Here is an 18501-nt window from a genome sequence, read left to right on the forward strand (position 1 = left end):
GATTCTTAAATGTACCAATAGAAGAGTTGCACATTAGGGCATTCACCAAATATTCGAATATCAAAGTCACTATTCGACGTTGTTTACCGAAGTCGAATATTCGCTTATTATTATTTTTTAAATTGTTTTCTCTTTAAAAAATATATAGTTTATAAAGCTTGGCTAGATAGGAAGTCAGTGACATCATTACGTGCGCGTCCCGCGTCTCTGACGCATTCACGTTGCCTAGAGACGCATTCACGTCAGTGTTCTGGGGTCCCACGGACGCATCGCCTCCATTGGAGTCCACGTGAAAATAATTTACCACGTCGCGAAAAAATATATATTTTAAAAAGTCCACAGACGCCACCATTGTTCATGGGTGAAGGCATGCTACTTTACGCTATGTTAACACAAATGAAATCCGCGTAGAAAGTCTTAAAACAGACGATAGAACTAACGACAGTGTGTTTTGAACGCCATTTTGTGTGTCCGTGCATGGTCACAGAATTCAATGGGTGCCTGAGTTTTAGCGTAGCACCGGGCCGCTCTCTGACCATAGTGGCACAGGGTGTTCGGTGATACACCAAAAAGGGTTCCCCCACAGAACGTGTATGGCAAGGCACGGCGCAGAAACGTGACGTGCTCACTGCTCAGACAGCGACCCCGCCTCCTCTCCCCCTGTCCTCTTCATCCTCTTCATTCAATAACAACTGGATACACGCGCTATTGTTTATAGATGTGGTGGACATTGGACAACGTGTTAGAAGCCACACAGGTCTTCATTGCGTCTTTACAACAATAGCGACGATTAACGTCGTGGTGAACATGGTCAAATAACCTTTATTGGCTCAACTACAACACGGAGGAAGCAAGCTAGCCTAGCATGTATGCTATCTGAGATAGTATGTATGTAGCCTAGGCTGCCTAACTGTTTGATTGATTATAGTGTTTTCGTGGCGGCGCCGTCCCTTTGGTGGTCCGCCGGGGCAGCGGACCACCGCGGCCGCCTGTGCCTTGCCCTCCCGCATCCATAGAGGGGCGGCACGTCCCTCTATGATCAACCGTTCAAAACAAAAGTAGCCGATCTACAAGCAATCCCTTTTGACCCAGTCCACTGGTTCTCTGTACAGCAGAGCAAACACAAGCACGGCAGAGACCATTTCCCCCATTCCATAGAAGCAGTAACAGTACAAACAGGAGACATCTCACTGAGAAGATCTATATATTATCGATGTATATATATATATATTCTATCTGCGCCCCCAAGTGGTCAACATCCGATATTACCGGTTCGGTATTAAAAAAAATCAAACCGTCACATGACTATTTGGAAGTATTAAAATTGTAAGATTTGGAATTGTGGTTCATTTCTTTCAGACACATTTCTACGTAACATGAACATAACCATATAATAACCAATTCAAGTTAAATGCTGCACTTTGTCAAAAATGACATGACGCGTTGAATTTTTGTGGGACCCATAAAATATCCCTGGGACTCATCCGAAAGACCCTCCTTGGGTCCCGGGACTCATTACATTAAAAACCTATTAACATCACTGGGAAGTCACAAGAATGAGTTGTCAATGCCCCTGGTGGATGAATTTATCAATGCTCTATACAAGGGCTTCTCAAAGCTTTTTAGGCCGTGACCCCCAAAATAAACATACCGGTATTTGAACTGGGGACCTCCACCCTGACAAGCATTTGGAATTGTAGGTTTTACATTTAATGTGACTCGGTTCCACAGATAAATATTGTGAAAATAGCAGATCTACATGCTCACAACGCCTCGCAACGCGAGGCATTGTGAGTTAAAATGATACTAAATAAATTCCATATATTATCAAATTATCTCGCGGCACCCCTGGACTGCCGTCGTGGCACCCCAGGGTGCCCCATCACCCACTTTGAAAACCCCTGCCGTATAATACAGAGTGCGTGTGTGTGTGTGTGTGTGTGTGTGTGTGTGTGTGTGTGTGTGTTTATTTTGGTATTTCTACTTTGTGAGTGTAGAACGTGTAATACATGGGTCGGGTGAAAGCATAATGTTAATGGACTTGAGAAAGTACAAACGGTTTTACAGTGGCATGCTGTCCTTTTCCATGTGATGGATGTTGACCTTTGACCATTTGTAATGATAAAGATGTTTACCTAACCCCCTGTGTATGTCTTATTCTGTCTCCATAGTAACGCTGGAACAGTTTGCTCTTGCCGTCCAGCAATGTCCTGTTGAAGAGGACCGTGCCTCGTTAGCAAAGGTGTGTCCACCTGTGTGTGTGTGTGTGTGTGTGTGTGTGTGTGTGTGTGTGTGTGCGCGTGTGTGTGCGTGCGTGCGTGCGTGCGTGCGTGCGTGCGTGCGTGCTCATGTGCATGCTCATGTGCGTGTGTGTGTGTGTGTGTTAGGGCATTCACCAAATATTAGAATATTCGAATATCAAAGTCACTATTCGACATTGTTCACCAAAGTCGAATATATATATTTTGTCAATGCCCCTGGTGGATGAATTTGTTAATGCTCTATACCAGGGGTTCTCAAACCTTTTTAGCCTGTGACACCCAAAATAAACATATTTGAACTGGGGACCCCCACCCTGACAAGCACTTGGAATTGTAGGTATTACATTTAATGTGACTCGCAGATAAATATTGTTGAAATAGCAGATCTACATGCTCACTTGCGAGGCGTTGTGAGCATGTAGATCTGCTATTTTCACAATGTTTGCTCTTGCTTACTTAATATTTGACAGTTTGGCCAGTCCTGTCGAATATTCGACAGTTTGGCCAGTCCTGTCGAATATTCGACTATTCGAATACTTTGAGGTCGAATAATTCGAATACTAAAAATCACTATTCGTGAATGCCCTAGTCAGTGTGTGTGTCATTTGAATATCTATGTCTTCTTTTTAGTATGTGTCTGAATGTTTTTGTCTCTGATTATGTATGTTTGTTTTAGGATACATTCCTTAGTAATGTGCTTGTGCATGCATGAGGGTTTGTTTGTGTGTAATAGAGGTGTGTGTGTGTGTGTGTGTGTGTGTGTGTGTGTGTGTGTGTGTGTGTGTGTGTGTGTGTGTGTGTGTGTGTGTGTGTGTGTGTGTGTGTGTGTGTGTGTGTGTGTGTGTGTGTGTGTGTGTGTGTGCATGTTTATGTGTGTGTGTTTGTGAAACCGATGTTCCACTGGCCTTCTGTCTTTACAGGCTTCTATAGGAAACTCTTGTTCTGACTCAGCCCCACCTATGGAAACCACACGCACCACACCACACACACACACACACACACACACACACACACACACACACACACACACACACACACACACACACACACACACACACACCCCATTCATACATGTACATATTTAGACACACAACGATGCATATACTGTAATCTGTCCTTGCTGTGGTGTACAAAACACAAACCTCCCAGGTCGAATGATAGCAGTTGGTCAACATCTTAGCACAACAGTGCAATATGCATCACATTATGTACAGTATGTTAAAAGTAACACAGTTGAAATACATACATTAACAATGTACAAAACTGCCCCCTGAAATGTCTAAATGCCCTCTTGGGGATGCCCCCCCCCCCCCCCCCCCCCCCATAGTCATATTCTATGTAGGTATAGACATTTTTTATCGATCAGCTCCAGAAAGTAAATTGAACGGTAATGAAATTTTTACCAATCATTTTATAATGGACAATTTACTTTTCGTGGGCATGACCTTTGGGCAAGTAGAACATGACCTGTACTTGTCGACGGTCCGACGGGCAAGTGCCTCTGAGACCTTAAAGCTATACTGTGTAAGTTGCTCATCTAGTGGTCTGTAGCAGTATAGCAAACCGCGGTCGCGTCTGCTTTTTTCGTCCGTTTTTCGCCGCGGACCGGTCCTTCAGACCACCGGGTCCGCCTCGCCTCGCCGAGACGCATCCATCGAGGTCTCTCGTGTTCCTCTACGAGCAGCGGTTGGGGAGTTACATGCTAGACTTCTAGACCAGTGTAAACAAAGCTGTTGAAGCAAGCTATTTCCTGAAGATACTGCAGATACGCCTGTGATTGGCCGGTAGTGTACAATGTGTTTATGATCCGCGATATGATTGGCCAACGTATACACAACGTATACAGATGATGCAGATGACGTCATTTTGCCGGGAAATCCACGGTTAAGTAGACAACATATAAAGAGAAGGCTTTAGAAGCTGAAAATAACGGAGTGGGGGTTCTAAAACTTTAGCGATTTAACAGTTAGGACAATTTTAAGATTTATTTTATAAAAAAAGTTACATGGTATAACTTTAATGTCAACCCCTGCCATAGTCCCCTTTCTTATCATCCCTCCCCAGCAGTTCTTCACACCGATTTGCAAGATCATGGCAGATGTGGGTATTGGTCTTCAATCTGTACCTTTTAATCAAGTCATTTTACTTGTTAAAGGGCCTACACCATGCTTTTAAAACTATATTTTTTGTATAAATATATGCTCAAAATTGAGTCTTAGATAGGTTTTAACCCTCAAAAAACACTCTGACCATTCTTTTTGTTTGTTCTAGCTCTACTATAATGAGGCTCTCCAGCTGCAATACCAAAACGGCCTCTGTTTGCTCAGGGGCGCATCTAGTGGGGTTTTTCCAGAAAAAAAAGAAGTTTTTTGAAAAAAAAAAAGTTTTTTGAAAAAAAAAGTTTTTTGAAAAAAAAAAAGTTTTTGAAAAAAAAAGTTTTTTGAAAAAAAAGTTTTTTGAAAAAAAAAAGTTTTTGAAGTGAAAAAAAAAGTTTTTGAAAAAAAAAGTTTTTGAAAAAAAAAGTTTTTGGAAAAAAAAAAGTTTTTTGAAAAAAAAAATGTTTTGAAAAAAAAAATCTTTTTGAAAAAAAATTTTTTTTTGACTCTGCATTGCATTTTTTTTTTTTTTTAAGTTTTGAACATTTTTTTGAAAACATTTTTTTTTTGACTGAAAAAAAAACGGGAATCCGTGTGACGTCACACGGATCAACTCTCAGAACAGCACTGTTCTGAGAACCTGTGGAAAGCTTTTCATCTCTGTCTTCCCAAAACCAGAGAAAGACACAATGTACAGAAATAGGACTTTGTGAGGATAGAAGGTGCCAGTGGGACCCCAAAAAAAGGTTTTAAAATAGAAAAAGTGAAAATTCATGGTGTAGGTCCTTTAAACTTGTAAAGTATCGGTAACAAATACAAAACAAAACAACACGCATAACTTCCTCCACTAAGGGAGCTCGTATTCTTGGCGCTGGGGTTTGTTGGCCGGACTAGTGAGCTGTGGATCGAAGGTTCGATCCCGACTCAGGTCAGGTCGGTTGTTACACTGCATGCAACAGACAAATGCATCAAAATGCAATATCTTCCATCAGTTCCATCAGCGTCATGCACTTGGTGCTCTCTATGTGATAGGTGGGATGGAAAACAACTTGGAGGGGAAACACCGGTAACTCTATTGCTTTCATCTAACTACCTGCAGCCTTCCTCTGAAACAATACACAAATGTTGGACTTTTTTCAGTTTTCTGTGTTCAGATTTACTAGTGGTTCTCAAACTTCATTTCAAGGACCCCAAGTTTGGTATAGATTAGGCCATGGACCCCCGAGTCTAATTTATGTTTGAATATTGTATATTTTAAACACATACTGTAGGGGCCCCCTAAATACACCAGGGCCCTAGGCGATCGATTATACACACACACACACACACACACACACACACACACACACACACACACACACACACACACACACACACATACACACACACCTACCACTGCTCGTGAGTGAAAATGAATAGTTCATAAATTAACATAAATTAACAATTGACGCAATTCATCCACTTTTCTCCCTAGGGCACCGCAGACCATGGAGTGTGTTTTTGTGTTTGTGTGTGTGCTTGTGTGTGTGTGTGTGTGTGTGTGTGTGTAGGATGTTAGAAAGGGTGAGATGGATATTTGTTTCTGCCACACAAAATGACAGACTTGGGAAGCGAGAAAAGATGATGAGATATGAGTTTCATATTAGGTTTCAGTATGAAAATAGAGCAATACAATGAAGGCTACTTTAGGTACAATACAGACAAGGCAGATCATGGTGTAATATACTGTAGGTGTCATTACTGTATGTCTGAATCTGGCAGTTAACCTCTGACCAATGTGATTCCTTGGCTGGCTAATACCAGACCACAATTTATAATTTAGGCATTTAGCAGACGCTCTTAATCCAAAGCGATTTACCATAAGCAAGGTAATACACCAATACATCAACATCAATACATCAAATGCAAAGAATTAGTAATCAAAGAAAAAATCACACCCAATGTGAAGCTAAACGCTGAGGAAAAAGACTAGGATATAAGTCTAGGATGTAATTGGTGATGTAATATGGCTACACACACACATATTGCTATGGCAAAACGCTGAGGGAAACACATTGCTATGGCAAAACGCTGAGGAAAAGTGGCTACAGATAGTGGTTACAGATAATTGGTGATGTAATATGATGTAATATTGCTATGGCAAAACGCTGAGGAAAACACATTGCTATGGCAAAACGTTGAGGAAAAGTGGCTACAGATAGGTCTAGGATTTTGTAATATGATGTAATATGGCTACGCACACACACATATTGCTATGGCAAAACGCTGAGGAAAACACATTGCTATGGCAAAACGCTGAGGAAAAGTGGCTACATTGTTCAGACAAATAAAGCCAGTAAAGCCCCCCAAAGTATCTAAAACAAAAAGGTAGTTAAAATGATATTTTTAGGTTAAGACTAATAGTTTTAAAGCACTATATTCTATTCTAATACTAATCTTTGATAAACAGAACTTTCATTTTCAGGTGGGCTGCCAATTAATTTCAGCCAATCAGGAGAGAGTGCCCATACTGTATATCAGATTCACTTTTGTAGTGATCCAGACTTCTTTGTTATCACTTCCAATTTCATCTGTATTCTGTGTGAGTTCTCTCTCCTGATTGCATAGAATTGGTATCCCAACCTGAAAATGCATTTTCTGATAACTGAATTCTATATAGCAATGATTTCTATCAGAATATGGCTAGTTCTACAGAGAGGGATGTCATAGGACTTTCACATAACGAATAACTGAGTAAGCATGTTTGGGCTCTCGCAGCATATCTCCATATACAGTACAGTAGATGGATCTCCATTTATGGGTAACAGGGGTCTCCATATATGGGTAACTGGTCCGATATACATCACTGGCTAGATGGTCAAGACATGGCTCGACCTCGCACTTTAGGGCGAAGTCGTTTGTCGCCCGAGGCGTCTTACTAGTTCGATGGTATATTGTCAGTTGAGGTACTGTATGTAGGCCAGTGGTTTTCAAAGTGGGTGACGGGGCACCCTGGGGTGCCGTGACAGCAGTCGAGGGGTGCCGCGAGATCATTTGATAGTACAAAGTTATTTTCAGTCAGTTCTAACCAAAATGGCTATTATCTCAACGTTTTCCTCGCAACATAATCACTAAAATATCGCCACTGTCGAGCAGAAACCTCGTATCTCCAAGTTTCAAATGTGTACGTCTTTTGGTAAAGCAAGGCCCTGCTTCATCATACAAGACTGTCACACAAAACAGTTGCGAGGCGTTGTGTGCTTGTAGATCTGCTGTTTTCACTAGTTTAGTACATTTTATAGATGATAAATACAAAACGTACGGTTTTGGACAATGACGATATGCTATAAATATAAGGTGCTGGGAGTGAAAATTATAATGTAGGGGTGCCTGGGATTAAAAAGATATTTATGGGGTGCCCTGAGACAAAAAGGTTTGGGAACCCCTGCCATATACAGTACAGTACATGGATCTCCATATATGGGTAACAGGGGTCTCCATATATGGGTAACTGGTCCGAAATACATCACTGGCTAGATGGCCAAGACATGGCTCGACCTCGCGCTTTAGGGCGCCCGAGGCGTCTGACTAGTTCGATGGTAAATTGTCAGTTGAGGTACTGTATGTAGGTTACTGATAACTATAATGTAGTCATCTTTAGAAAGTGCAGGAATCTCCCCTTTCCTCCAGTAATGAACAACTATAAAATAGGTCATAATTGTGAGCAGTATACCAGAGTGGATGGTTGTCTGATGATTGATTGTCCCTCTAATGAGGATCTGCTGCTGTTCACCAATAATATTTTCACAGGCTCAGTTTGCATAGAAGGAGGAAGACCCGGAGAGCAGGGCAGGAGCGCGAGCGCGCGTGTGTGTGTGCGCGCGTGTGTGTGTGTGTGTGTGTGTGTGTGTGTGTGTGTGTGTGTGTGTGTGTGTGTGTGTGTGTGTGTGTGTGTGTGTGTGTGTGTGTGTGTGTGTGTGTGTGTGTGTGTGTGTGTGTGTGTGTGTGTGTGTGTGTGTGTGTGTGTGTGTGTGTGTGTGTGTGATAGATAGATAGACAATCAGTGTAATATCACTTTAAATGCCTATGATGTAGACCGGGGGTTCCCTTTTTTGTCTCAGGGCACCCCATAAATATTTTTTTAATCCGAGGCACCCCTATGTTATAATTGTCACTTCCAGCACGTTATATTTATAGCATATCGTCGTTGTCGGGGGGGAACCTTGTATGTCCAAAACCGTTGTGAATACTAGTGAAAACAGCTGATCTACAAGCACACAACGCCTCGCATTGCGAGGCGTTGTGTGCTTGTAGATCGGCTGTTTTCACTAGTTTTGTGCGACAGTCTTGTATGATGAAGCAGGGCTTTGCTTTACCAAAAGACGTACACATTTTAAAACTTGGAGATAGAAGGTTTCTGCCCGACAGTGACAATATTTTAGTGATTATGTTGCGAGGAAAACGTTGCGATAATAGCCATTTTGGTTAGAACTGACTGGAAATAACTTTGTACTTCAAGTTTAAAATGATACTAAATATTTATTCAAGTGTCCAAATAAATTCCAAATATTATCAAATTATCTCGTGGCACCCGTGGACTGCCGTCACGGCACCCCAGGGTGCCCCGTCACCCATTTGAAAACCCCTGATGTAGACCACTGTGTGTACCGTCCAACTAGCAGGTTACTTAAACATCACAGCAGGGCCTCAGGCGGGTGGAAACACACCACACACACACACTGAACCACTCGTGTATAAAAATGTTTTGGACACGCAAATGGCACAGAGGGGAAAAATGTATGCTACTGCAAAAGCATGCACATCACATTGCAATCAATGCGTCTGTAGTTGATGTTATTGCCACAAAGGTGTCATTGCTCTGTGTTGGCATGTTTTTGTATTTATTTTCCACTCCTTTCTTTGATCTCATGTGGCGGTTAACGGTCTCATAAATGCACACACACACACACACACACACACACACACACACACACACACACACACACACACACACACACACACACACACACACACACACACACACACACACACACTGTGAAGAGGCCATCTACTGTAATAAAGCAGGCATGTCTATTTTTCCATTTCCTCTGTTCACCCCAAAGTGGAGACAAACATGAAGTTGTTGTTTTAACTCAGTCACCACCAGATACTGTCCCTGCTCACTATCATTCTGTAGGTGCAGCTAGACAGTGGTATATTTACTAGTAAGACGCCTCAGGGGGACGCGCCAATTCTTGGCCATCTGGCCAGTGATGTATATCGGACCAGTTACCCATATATGGAGGCCACATACCACACTAACAGAATCCATATATGGCTAAGACAGTTGGCCAAGACAGCCCATATATGTGTGGCTGGTTCTACAGACAGGGATCTCCATGTATGGGCATAAAAGGGTATGATGTCAGATAGACGTCATAGACTTTCACATAACAAATAACTGATTAAGCACGTTTGGGCTCTCTCTCACAGCATATCTCCATATACAGTACATGGATCTCCATATATGGGTTCTAGGGGTCTTCATGGGACTTCATTCCCATATGAAGTCCTGTTTGATATGGCCTTAATATTGATGACATCAGGGAACTCCATATATGGGCATGAAAGGATTCTGTGAGTGTGAAATGAAAGTGAAGACAGAGCGTGATGTCAGAGCGGCAAACCCATTCTGTTAAGAGTGGTTCCCTGACATCACAGTGACATCAGAGCATGATGTCAGAGCGACAAACCCATAGAACCACAGTGTCAGGCGTGACAGACAGAGATACACACATACACACAAGCTGTGACCGTTTACATACTAATCTGTGACCTACAGGCGCAAACACACTCCTTTTCCCAATTTGTCACGACCTGGCCCTTAAGACAATTCCTGTGCATACCCAAGACATATTTCTTTAATCTTGCTTTTAGCTGAATTTTTAAATCCCTTTGATGCTATTGACGTCCACACTGTTCTGAAATTGTTCTTCAATGTTTTATGTTTTTATTTTTATTTTTCTGCTTTATTGTATTCATGTGTATTTTTTTTCGAAAACACCACGTAGTAATGGGAGTTGCAGACAGATTCAGCTGCGGAGCTCTGAATCTATCTTGAGAGATTATTTTCAACCTAGCATCCCTGTCATGCCACTGTTATAGTCGCTGGTTTTGAAGATCTTTATTGTGTTTAACTAAGTGTGTGTGGTGTCTTGTGTCCAGTTCTGCCTGCTCCATGGGACCAGTCTGGTGTACCAGGAACGGGCCTGGTATCTGGAACACAACTATCTAACCCCTGGTACCAGCCGAGCTATACGCACACAGGTAACACACACACACACACACACACACACACACACACACACACACACACACACACACACACACACACACACACACACACACACACACACACACACACTTGTTGTCTCATATCACTGCCTCAAGTCTCGAGACACTTGCTTGTGGTTACAAGCTCACAACCCATCGCGATGGATGCAACGCATTGTGAGCTTGTATAGAGAGAGGCTATTTTTTAAAGAAATGTTAATAGATCCTCTCTAATGGCAAACAATGTTTTCAAAATCTCATTAAGCCTTGAGGAATTTAGGATTTCCCCCAGAATTGGACAATATTTTGCATTCGCACACACAAGGACAAGGACAATTTGTGTTCATATTCCTAAGCACCTGAAACCTACAATAGGAATGTAACATGAGAAGCCTATGGGTCAATGTCATCGGTTCTTGTTATTAACACATTAGGTGCCCTCTATTTTTTAGATAATCATAGCTATTCAGTGCCAGCGTTTTCTGGTGATTTTACAATGTTTTCTAATGGTGATGATCATGCGCGCGCATGTGGGTGCGTGTTCACGCTGCCCTGTTCTGCAGCACACTATAGGTGTAGTGGCTCAGAGTGTTCCCAGCCGTGTAGCTCCTCCCAGGCACCACTACTCACTGTGTGAATGGGGCGCTATGATCGTTTTTTCCGGCTGAAGAAGAATTTAACCGAATGGAGGAGTTTGTTTTGGTTAATTTCAGCATGCACTCCTCGTCTCAAAGCGACCAACGATCGCTCATATTGTACATAACGGGGATATTAATCTTAATGTACATAGAAAAAAAACACAGTGTTGTTTAGCATAGTTAGCGTTGGCTTGTAGCTACAAGGATAGTTGTCTTCGTGTCCTGCAACATCATAACATGTCTTGCAGAAAGAATAGAGGAATAACCAAATCAAAGAAAAAGCAGGAACATACTGAACAGCATTTTGTCTAATACAACTTGTAAACAATGACAAGCCAGGCCGATTGACTTTTAGTGACTGATGAGAGACCCATTTAACTTCATATCACCAAAGTTGGTTGTGAAAGTGCCTCCCAGACCGTGCTAAACTACATCCTGGAGGTTGTGTTCTGTCTCTCTCTTCTAATCCTAGCATGAAACCAGGAACCACATCTTCCTCGCTGCCCAGGAAGCTGCAGCAGAGGGCATTTGCATACTCTATTCTGATATCTTCAGCATCATCATAAACCTCATAAATTAAGACCTTAAGCGTGAAACGGGAGCCACACAAATCAACTTAAAGTGTCGCTCTGTGGTCATGGCAGCAGGGCACAATTTGTGGCTTCAGTAATTGATTTTGTACTTTTAGTTCTATGCTTTTATATATTGATTCATGTGTATAATTCTTTGAAACTTTTCTTGTACATTATATTTTCAGCAGTATCTCTATCTTGTAACTTGCTGTCTTATTGTCCTCTGTCCTCTTTGAGTCCATATTGTCTTCTTTTTCTTGCCTCTGCATCTCTCTCTCACACACAGCCCAGTTCAGTCTATTTCTGTTTGGTACACATGCGTGAAAGAGCATAAGTTCTGTTGACTGAGTACCCTGTGTGTGCATGTGTGTTTTGTTTACCCTCCTTGTTACAGCGGTCTGCTAGCACAGTTGTTCTCACGTAAGTGTGATCAAATAGCAGTGGCACACACATAAACACTCCTAGGTGTGCAGCCATGTGCGAACACACCACACACATACACGCACACACCCATGCACGCACGCACACACACACACACACAGGCACACACACACACACACACACACATTCTGTCCCGAACCCCTCTCTATGCACACACACACATACACATGCAAAGACACTTGTTGTCACGCAGCAGCAGATGATTAGCATTGCTGTGCTAGCATTGCTTCAGCAGACTAGGCTGTCATAAGCATAATGTTGGCATGTTATCCCATAAAGGACCACAACATGGTTACCATAGAGACCCCGGGAGAGAAGATTTGTGTTTTTAAAATGATTCCAAATTGTTCACTTTTTTTTCTTTTTCTTGAATGGCCTAACTGTAAAATAGTGGTTAAAGTGATTGTGATGCTATATTAACTAATTTCTGCTGGGGACCCCTGGGTATCCCCAGACCTCAGGTTGAGAATCAGTAGTCAACTAGTCAACTAGCTGCTGAAACGTGTATCCTATCAGGATACTGTTGGTGGGAAAATAATCTGCGTGCTTTGGCGCTGATAATATCAACCACATTGGTAGAGTAAGGACAATGGGCATTCCCATTCAAATCGTGGATCTATAGATATATTACAATAACTATACTGTGGTAAAATATTATTTTACAAAGTTCATGACAAGCTGATACTGTATGGAGGAGGGAATTGATTTTGGGACTCATACAACCATTTATTTACCTAAATGATTTGCTGCCTAATGAAATGACACCATTAACTGCAATTTCCAAAGTGCTAGAGGCAGCAGTTTTTTTATATATATATAAATGCAGTGGACTGGACGGTTGCTCCAGATTGCCTCATGCATAAAGTACTGAAATCTTGGACTGAATCCATGGCCTAAAATAAAAGTTAACACATTGGGAGCTGTTGAAAATATCAGTGGATCCACACTTTTTTATACAAAACTAAATTGGGTTGCAAAAGTCTGTTGTTTCACTTTCTGCCTGCTATGCATACAGGAAAGAATCATAGATTACTGAATTAATCAACCAGTTCTTGGTCACCAACCAAATAAGCTGATAAACTGGGATTGATTCTCATACGAAGCCCAAGACTATAACTAGCTTTTGACTGGTATTGTAGCCGGTGTCACTTTCCCATCCTGTTTAGAGTGATTAGGTATAAAGCTAGTGAAAAACAAGTCCCAGGAAAGATGATAGCAGCAGCCTTGCTTTGCTTATCTCAGCTCAGGTTCCAATGTGAACAGTTCATGCAAATAGTCTGGGTCCTGTATGTAACTGTCTGGATGCCTGTTTGCCTGCCTGACTTGACTGCTTGGTTGTATGATTCACAGGATTACTTATTGTCTAGATGCTTACTGGAGATACAGTATGGCTGTGTAGAGAATTGACTGGGGTGCCAGTCAGAAGATGGCCTGACATTACATTACGTAGTAGTCAGACCACCACCATAAAGTTGCTGACTGAATAGATAAACACTAGATAAGACATATCAATCAAGCAACGACTGACAAAGTAGTTGAAGACTAATTGGTGGTGGCATGATTGACAGAAGAATAAAAAGAATACCCTCCACTTTACCACGAAGTAAGTGTGTGTGTGTGTGTGTGTGTGTGTGTGTGTGTGTGTGTGTGTGTGTGTGTGTGTGTGTGTGTGCACGTGTGTGTGCACGTGTGTGTGCACGTGTGTGTGCACGTGTGTGTGCACGTGTGTGTGTGTGCACGCGCGCTTGTGTGCGTGCAAGTGTGTGCGTACCTGTTTGTACATGCGTGACACGTAGCTGTGACCTTTCTCAGCATCATGCTAGGTCTTCAGAGTCACAGTGCCATTGTGTTCTGACCTCTCACATTACAACTAGTCAATAATATGGTGTGTATCACACACAATTACACACACACACACACACACACACACACACACACACACACACACAACTACCCCGTTAAAATATTGATCCTTAGGCATCCATGGAACCACAAACACACACACACACACACACACACTCCGACACACACATACACATTATTGGCCCAGGTGGTCAGTATTGTCCTACAGCCCTGTGGGAAGGGGTCACAGTTCACTGCATGGGAACTGGAAAGATCTTCATTAACAGTCAATGAGCTGTTGTCAATAAGGGTAATAGTCGCACTCAAACACATACTGAACAGAACACCCATACAGAAAGAGACACACAGTTACACGCTCTTCATTATTTAAATCCCTTTCTTTAGAAAACGATGGCCATACCAGTCTCTCAGCTTTTGTATTATTTGTTGTTTTTGCTTTATTGAAAAAGAAAAAAAGGCAAAAAAAAGTCATCCTGAGGGGGAGATGAGGCACAGGAGCGGAAGGTATGGTGGGATTTAATTCCAGGCCAGTAGTGGCATGTTAACCTCGTAAAACCTAGTGTCCCTATTCTGGGCATGTCATAATAGGTCAATAACAGGGGAAAATAGGGAAACCTACAGCAGAAATAGCTGATTTATTTAGCTATTTGATGTACAGTAAAGCATATAACCAATAGTATTTAAAAACGGGAACTTAGGCTCTGATAGCCTGACAGCGTGTCGTGGGTTCGAGTCCTGTTCCCGACGACCTTTGCGTTGTGTCTCTCCCAGTCTCTCTCTCCCTCTTTCCTGTCCATCTTCACTTAAAAACTATCAATTTAGAGAGAAAAGCCTAAAACTAATCTAAGGAAATCTAGGAGAAAAATACAAATAAAGGAATTGTTTTATTGAACAGCACTCTGAAGAGAGAGATGATAGAGATTGGCTTAGCTGGATGAGCTCATGATGATGTGAAGTGTGGGAAGCAGGGAAGCATGGTCAACTGGCTGAGCCAACTGGACACATCAATATGTCGTTATAGTACTGACGTCAGACTCGCCTCCAAGTATTATGATGTGACTGCACTAAGTACTCTGACAAAAACGGCCACGGCACAACCTTAGGGTCATGCATTACCAACGGGCATCATTCTCAACAGGCATCTTTCCCAATTAGTATCAGCCTATTTTAAGTTTAATACATTTATATCATATAGTCTATAAATTGTTTTGGGGTCATCGAATTCTCCTTGATGGCCACTTGACCAGGAGGTGGCAGTAGTGGGACCCCAAAAAAACAAGACGTCAAGGACTTTTGCATAATTCGATAATTTGAATATTAATCTAATATCTGGACCAAAATATATATTTTGGTCCAGTAACATCTGCCTACATTTTAAATAAGTGTGTTATCATTAAATTTACATATACCTGTAGCAACAGACAGTTTGTAACATTGCAAATACCTTGTGTTAAATGTCAGGGTGACGATCCACACAGAAGGCCAATTCACTTGTTAAAATTGTCATACATTATGTCATGTTTGTACATCAAAATGTGTGTTCACACTCTGTCCAAAATAAACAATGATGGGCTTGTGCAGCCTGAGTCATCTGTCTGTACAACTCATTGGTTTTCTTTTAATGGCTATGTCAATAATCTGTAATTAAGGTAGCATTGAGGTGTCAATGAGAGACAAACTGTTGTTCACTGTAGCCCCATTCTAGCATCTTAATGAATGCCCACCTTACTGATCCACTGAAACCATGTATACTTCAGTTGACTTGGGGGTCTATATCTGGTTCCCTTCTTTTTTCCCCTCTACACATCTCTTTGTCGAAAATAGACGATTGACAGCTGTCACAACGTGACACATTGTAAGCTTGTAGATATGCTATTTTTGGCAACTGTTCGCCAAGTGTTTGCTTGTTCTGTCATGCCCACAATACAGACATTAAGGGTCATGTGGTTACTCACCTTACTGATGTAATGAGTAGAGATATACAACATGAAATGGAGGAACGGGTACTGCATAATTTGAGGGGCATGGGTTCCCAACGGGCATCGCTCCTAATGGGCATTATTCCCAACGGGCATCGCCTTAGGGTGATAAAATAAGGAGAGAAGCTAACACAACAATACAATATAATAATAATAATTATTATAATGGATTATTATTATTGAGTACAAATAAATATATTAGATAAGATACACATAAGGCAGTTAAGAAATACTGTATATTTAGCAGTTATGGGGAATGTGCAAGAAAACAATGCTATTCCCACTAATTTAGGTTAGACATTTTGTTGGTCAAACGTTGATCTGGCTCAGCAATTAATACAGTATATACCAATCTCACACGTTTTCACTTATTCTCACAGCTATTGATCATTATCGATCACATGCAGTGGTATTGATTTGCTCTCACTCCTTTGTGTGGCTTTGCCTGAGTTTCTGTCTGTTTTTGCATGTCTCTATACAGTATGTTACAGTGCTATATACTGTATTATGTTGTATACTGTATGTATATTTGCGTGGTGTGTGCCTCTATGTGTATGAGAGTGAGAATGTGCTTGTGTGTGTAGTACAGGTATGCTTGTTTCATGTGTGTGTAAGAGAGCATTCAAGGGCATGTGTCTGTGGATGTTATTTTCTGAATTAATTGAGTACTAAGGACCCCAATGTAAACAAGCCATAGTGCTTTCTTGGGTTTAAAGCCTATTAGTAGACCTTGTATCTGATCTGTTCTAAATCTTTTTGCGAACTGCTAATAAAGTAGTCAATCAATCAATCAAAAGTGATCACTTTAGTCATATGGTTGATAGGGTATTTTCAAGCAGTGGTATGATACAGAAAACGCGTTGAATAAAAAAAATTGGGTTTTCATACAAAAACACCTTATCTTAGATAATAACAGCAGTGGTTATAAAACAAACTGACCCAGCAAATATGGTAGTGGCATTGACTTCCTACCCCAATGGACAATGTATTTATATCTATGCTCTGCCTTACAGCTACTGGAGTTGTGCAGATCAGTGAAGGATGAAGCTCTGAAGGTGGTGTCGGATTTCAACGTGCCTTCCTGCTGCATCCAGGCTCCTATCGCTGGAATAGCCAATCCCAGGGCTGAGTGGGCCTTCTACTCTCTTCCAGACCACACCCACTTGTCCTCCTCCCTACGTCTGCATCATGCTGCAAAACTATGAGGTTTTTATGATTTCATGTAATGAACGGACCAATTATGTGTTGGGTATCATGTTCATTCAAAGATATTGAATCACACTCAGCAAAGAGTATATCTTACTATGTTGTTGTTGTTGTTGTCCACCACTGTATTTTATTAGTTTTTTTTTATTGGGACAGAAATGGGAAACATACAGCATTGGAGAGACCTATCTGGTCGGATGTGATTGAATTTCATACCAGAATGGTGCACATGTGGGTCCAAAGATGGGGTGTCTAAATAAAATTACATTTCATCCACCCTTCAAGTAAACCTAACCTCAATAATATTGTCTCTATATTATAGTGACACTAACGATATAAAAATGAATATTGTCATTAAGTATTTTTAAAGTGCCATTCACTGTGCTGCTCAATGGCGAGAGCACAGAACCGTTACTGCCAGGATTGTACAGCAAAATCTGGAAATGAGTGCCAAAATGGAACGCTTATGGAGAGTTAAATGTAGGGATTTGTCTCCCTCTTTTTTAAGCCACCCATACTTCCACACGTGCACTGGTGCCTCAGATTATTTCTAAATACCATTTGAGACAGAACTTCAACATACAGGAGTCTGAATTCCATGTATTTGTTTAGCAAAGTATGTCTTGACATTTTTAAAGATTCACTTTTGTTATATTTTAAACACACATTACATTACTATTGTACATTGTTTGATTTATGAATACAATTATAATATTTCATCATCAAATTAATATTCAATATTTGGCCATACATGGGTGATGTCGTTGAAGTTTTCATTTGCTGGAAGTCAGTTTCAAAGGACTCTTCACTGATCTAAAATGCCTTCTGTTCTTGCCATGACAAGATTTTTGTCACCTTTTATACTGTTGCCATAGGTTATAAAATAAATGTCAGTTGTTGTGCCCACTACCTGCTCTGGAGATTAATAAAACAGTTATAGTACAGTATGCTGTTAACCCTCTGCTAGCAATAGATATTATTAACTTTTGGCTGTATAACAGATGGGTTTATGTTCATGATGATGTGGGGATGATGAGTGGGCTGCTGTGGAAAGATCCTTGCATTTGGATTGCAAAGGTCAAAATGACAATCGGTCATATCTCAGGAGTGGAGAGACAAAAAAAATGGTATAG

The 18501-nt window shown here is 41.3% G+C and overlaps 1 protein-coding gene across 1 annotated transcript in view; it reads left to right on the forward strand.

Moving 5' to 3' along the window:
• Positions 1-18277, forward strand: part of acoxl (acyl-CoA oxidase-like) — a 53468-nt gene extending 35191 nt beyond the window's left edge. The window contains exons 17-19 of the mRNA XM_080741005.1: positions 2172-2242; positions 10562-10663; positions 17176-18277. Coding sequence (XP_080597131.1) covers positions 2172-2242; positions 10562-10663; positions 17176-17367 — 365 coding nt within the window. The 3' untranslated portion in view covers positions 17368-18277. The remainder of the gene's footprint in view (positions 1-2171; positions 2243-10561; positions 10664-17175) is intronic.
• Positions 18278-18501: the final 224 nt, after the last annotated feature.

This window comes from Nannobrachium achirus, assembly GCF_963921795.1.
Source record: "Nannobrachium achirus genome assembly, chromosome: 13".
In the NCBI taxonomy this organism is placed as follows: domain Eukaryota; kingdom Metazoa; phylum Chordata; class Actinopteri; order Myctophiformes; family Myctophidae; genus Nannobrachium; species Nannobrachium achirus.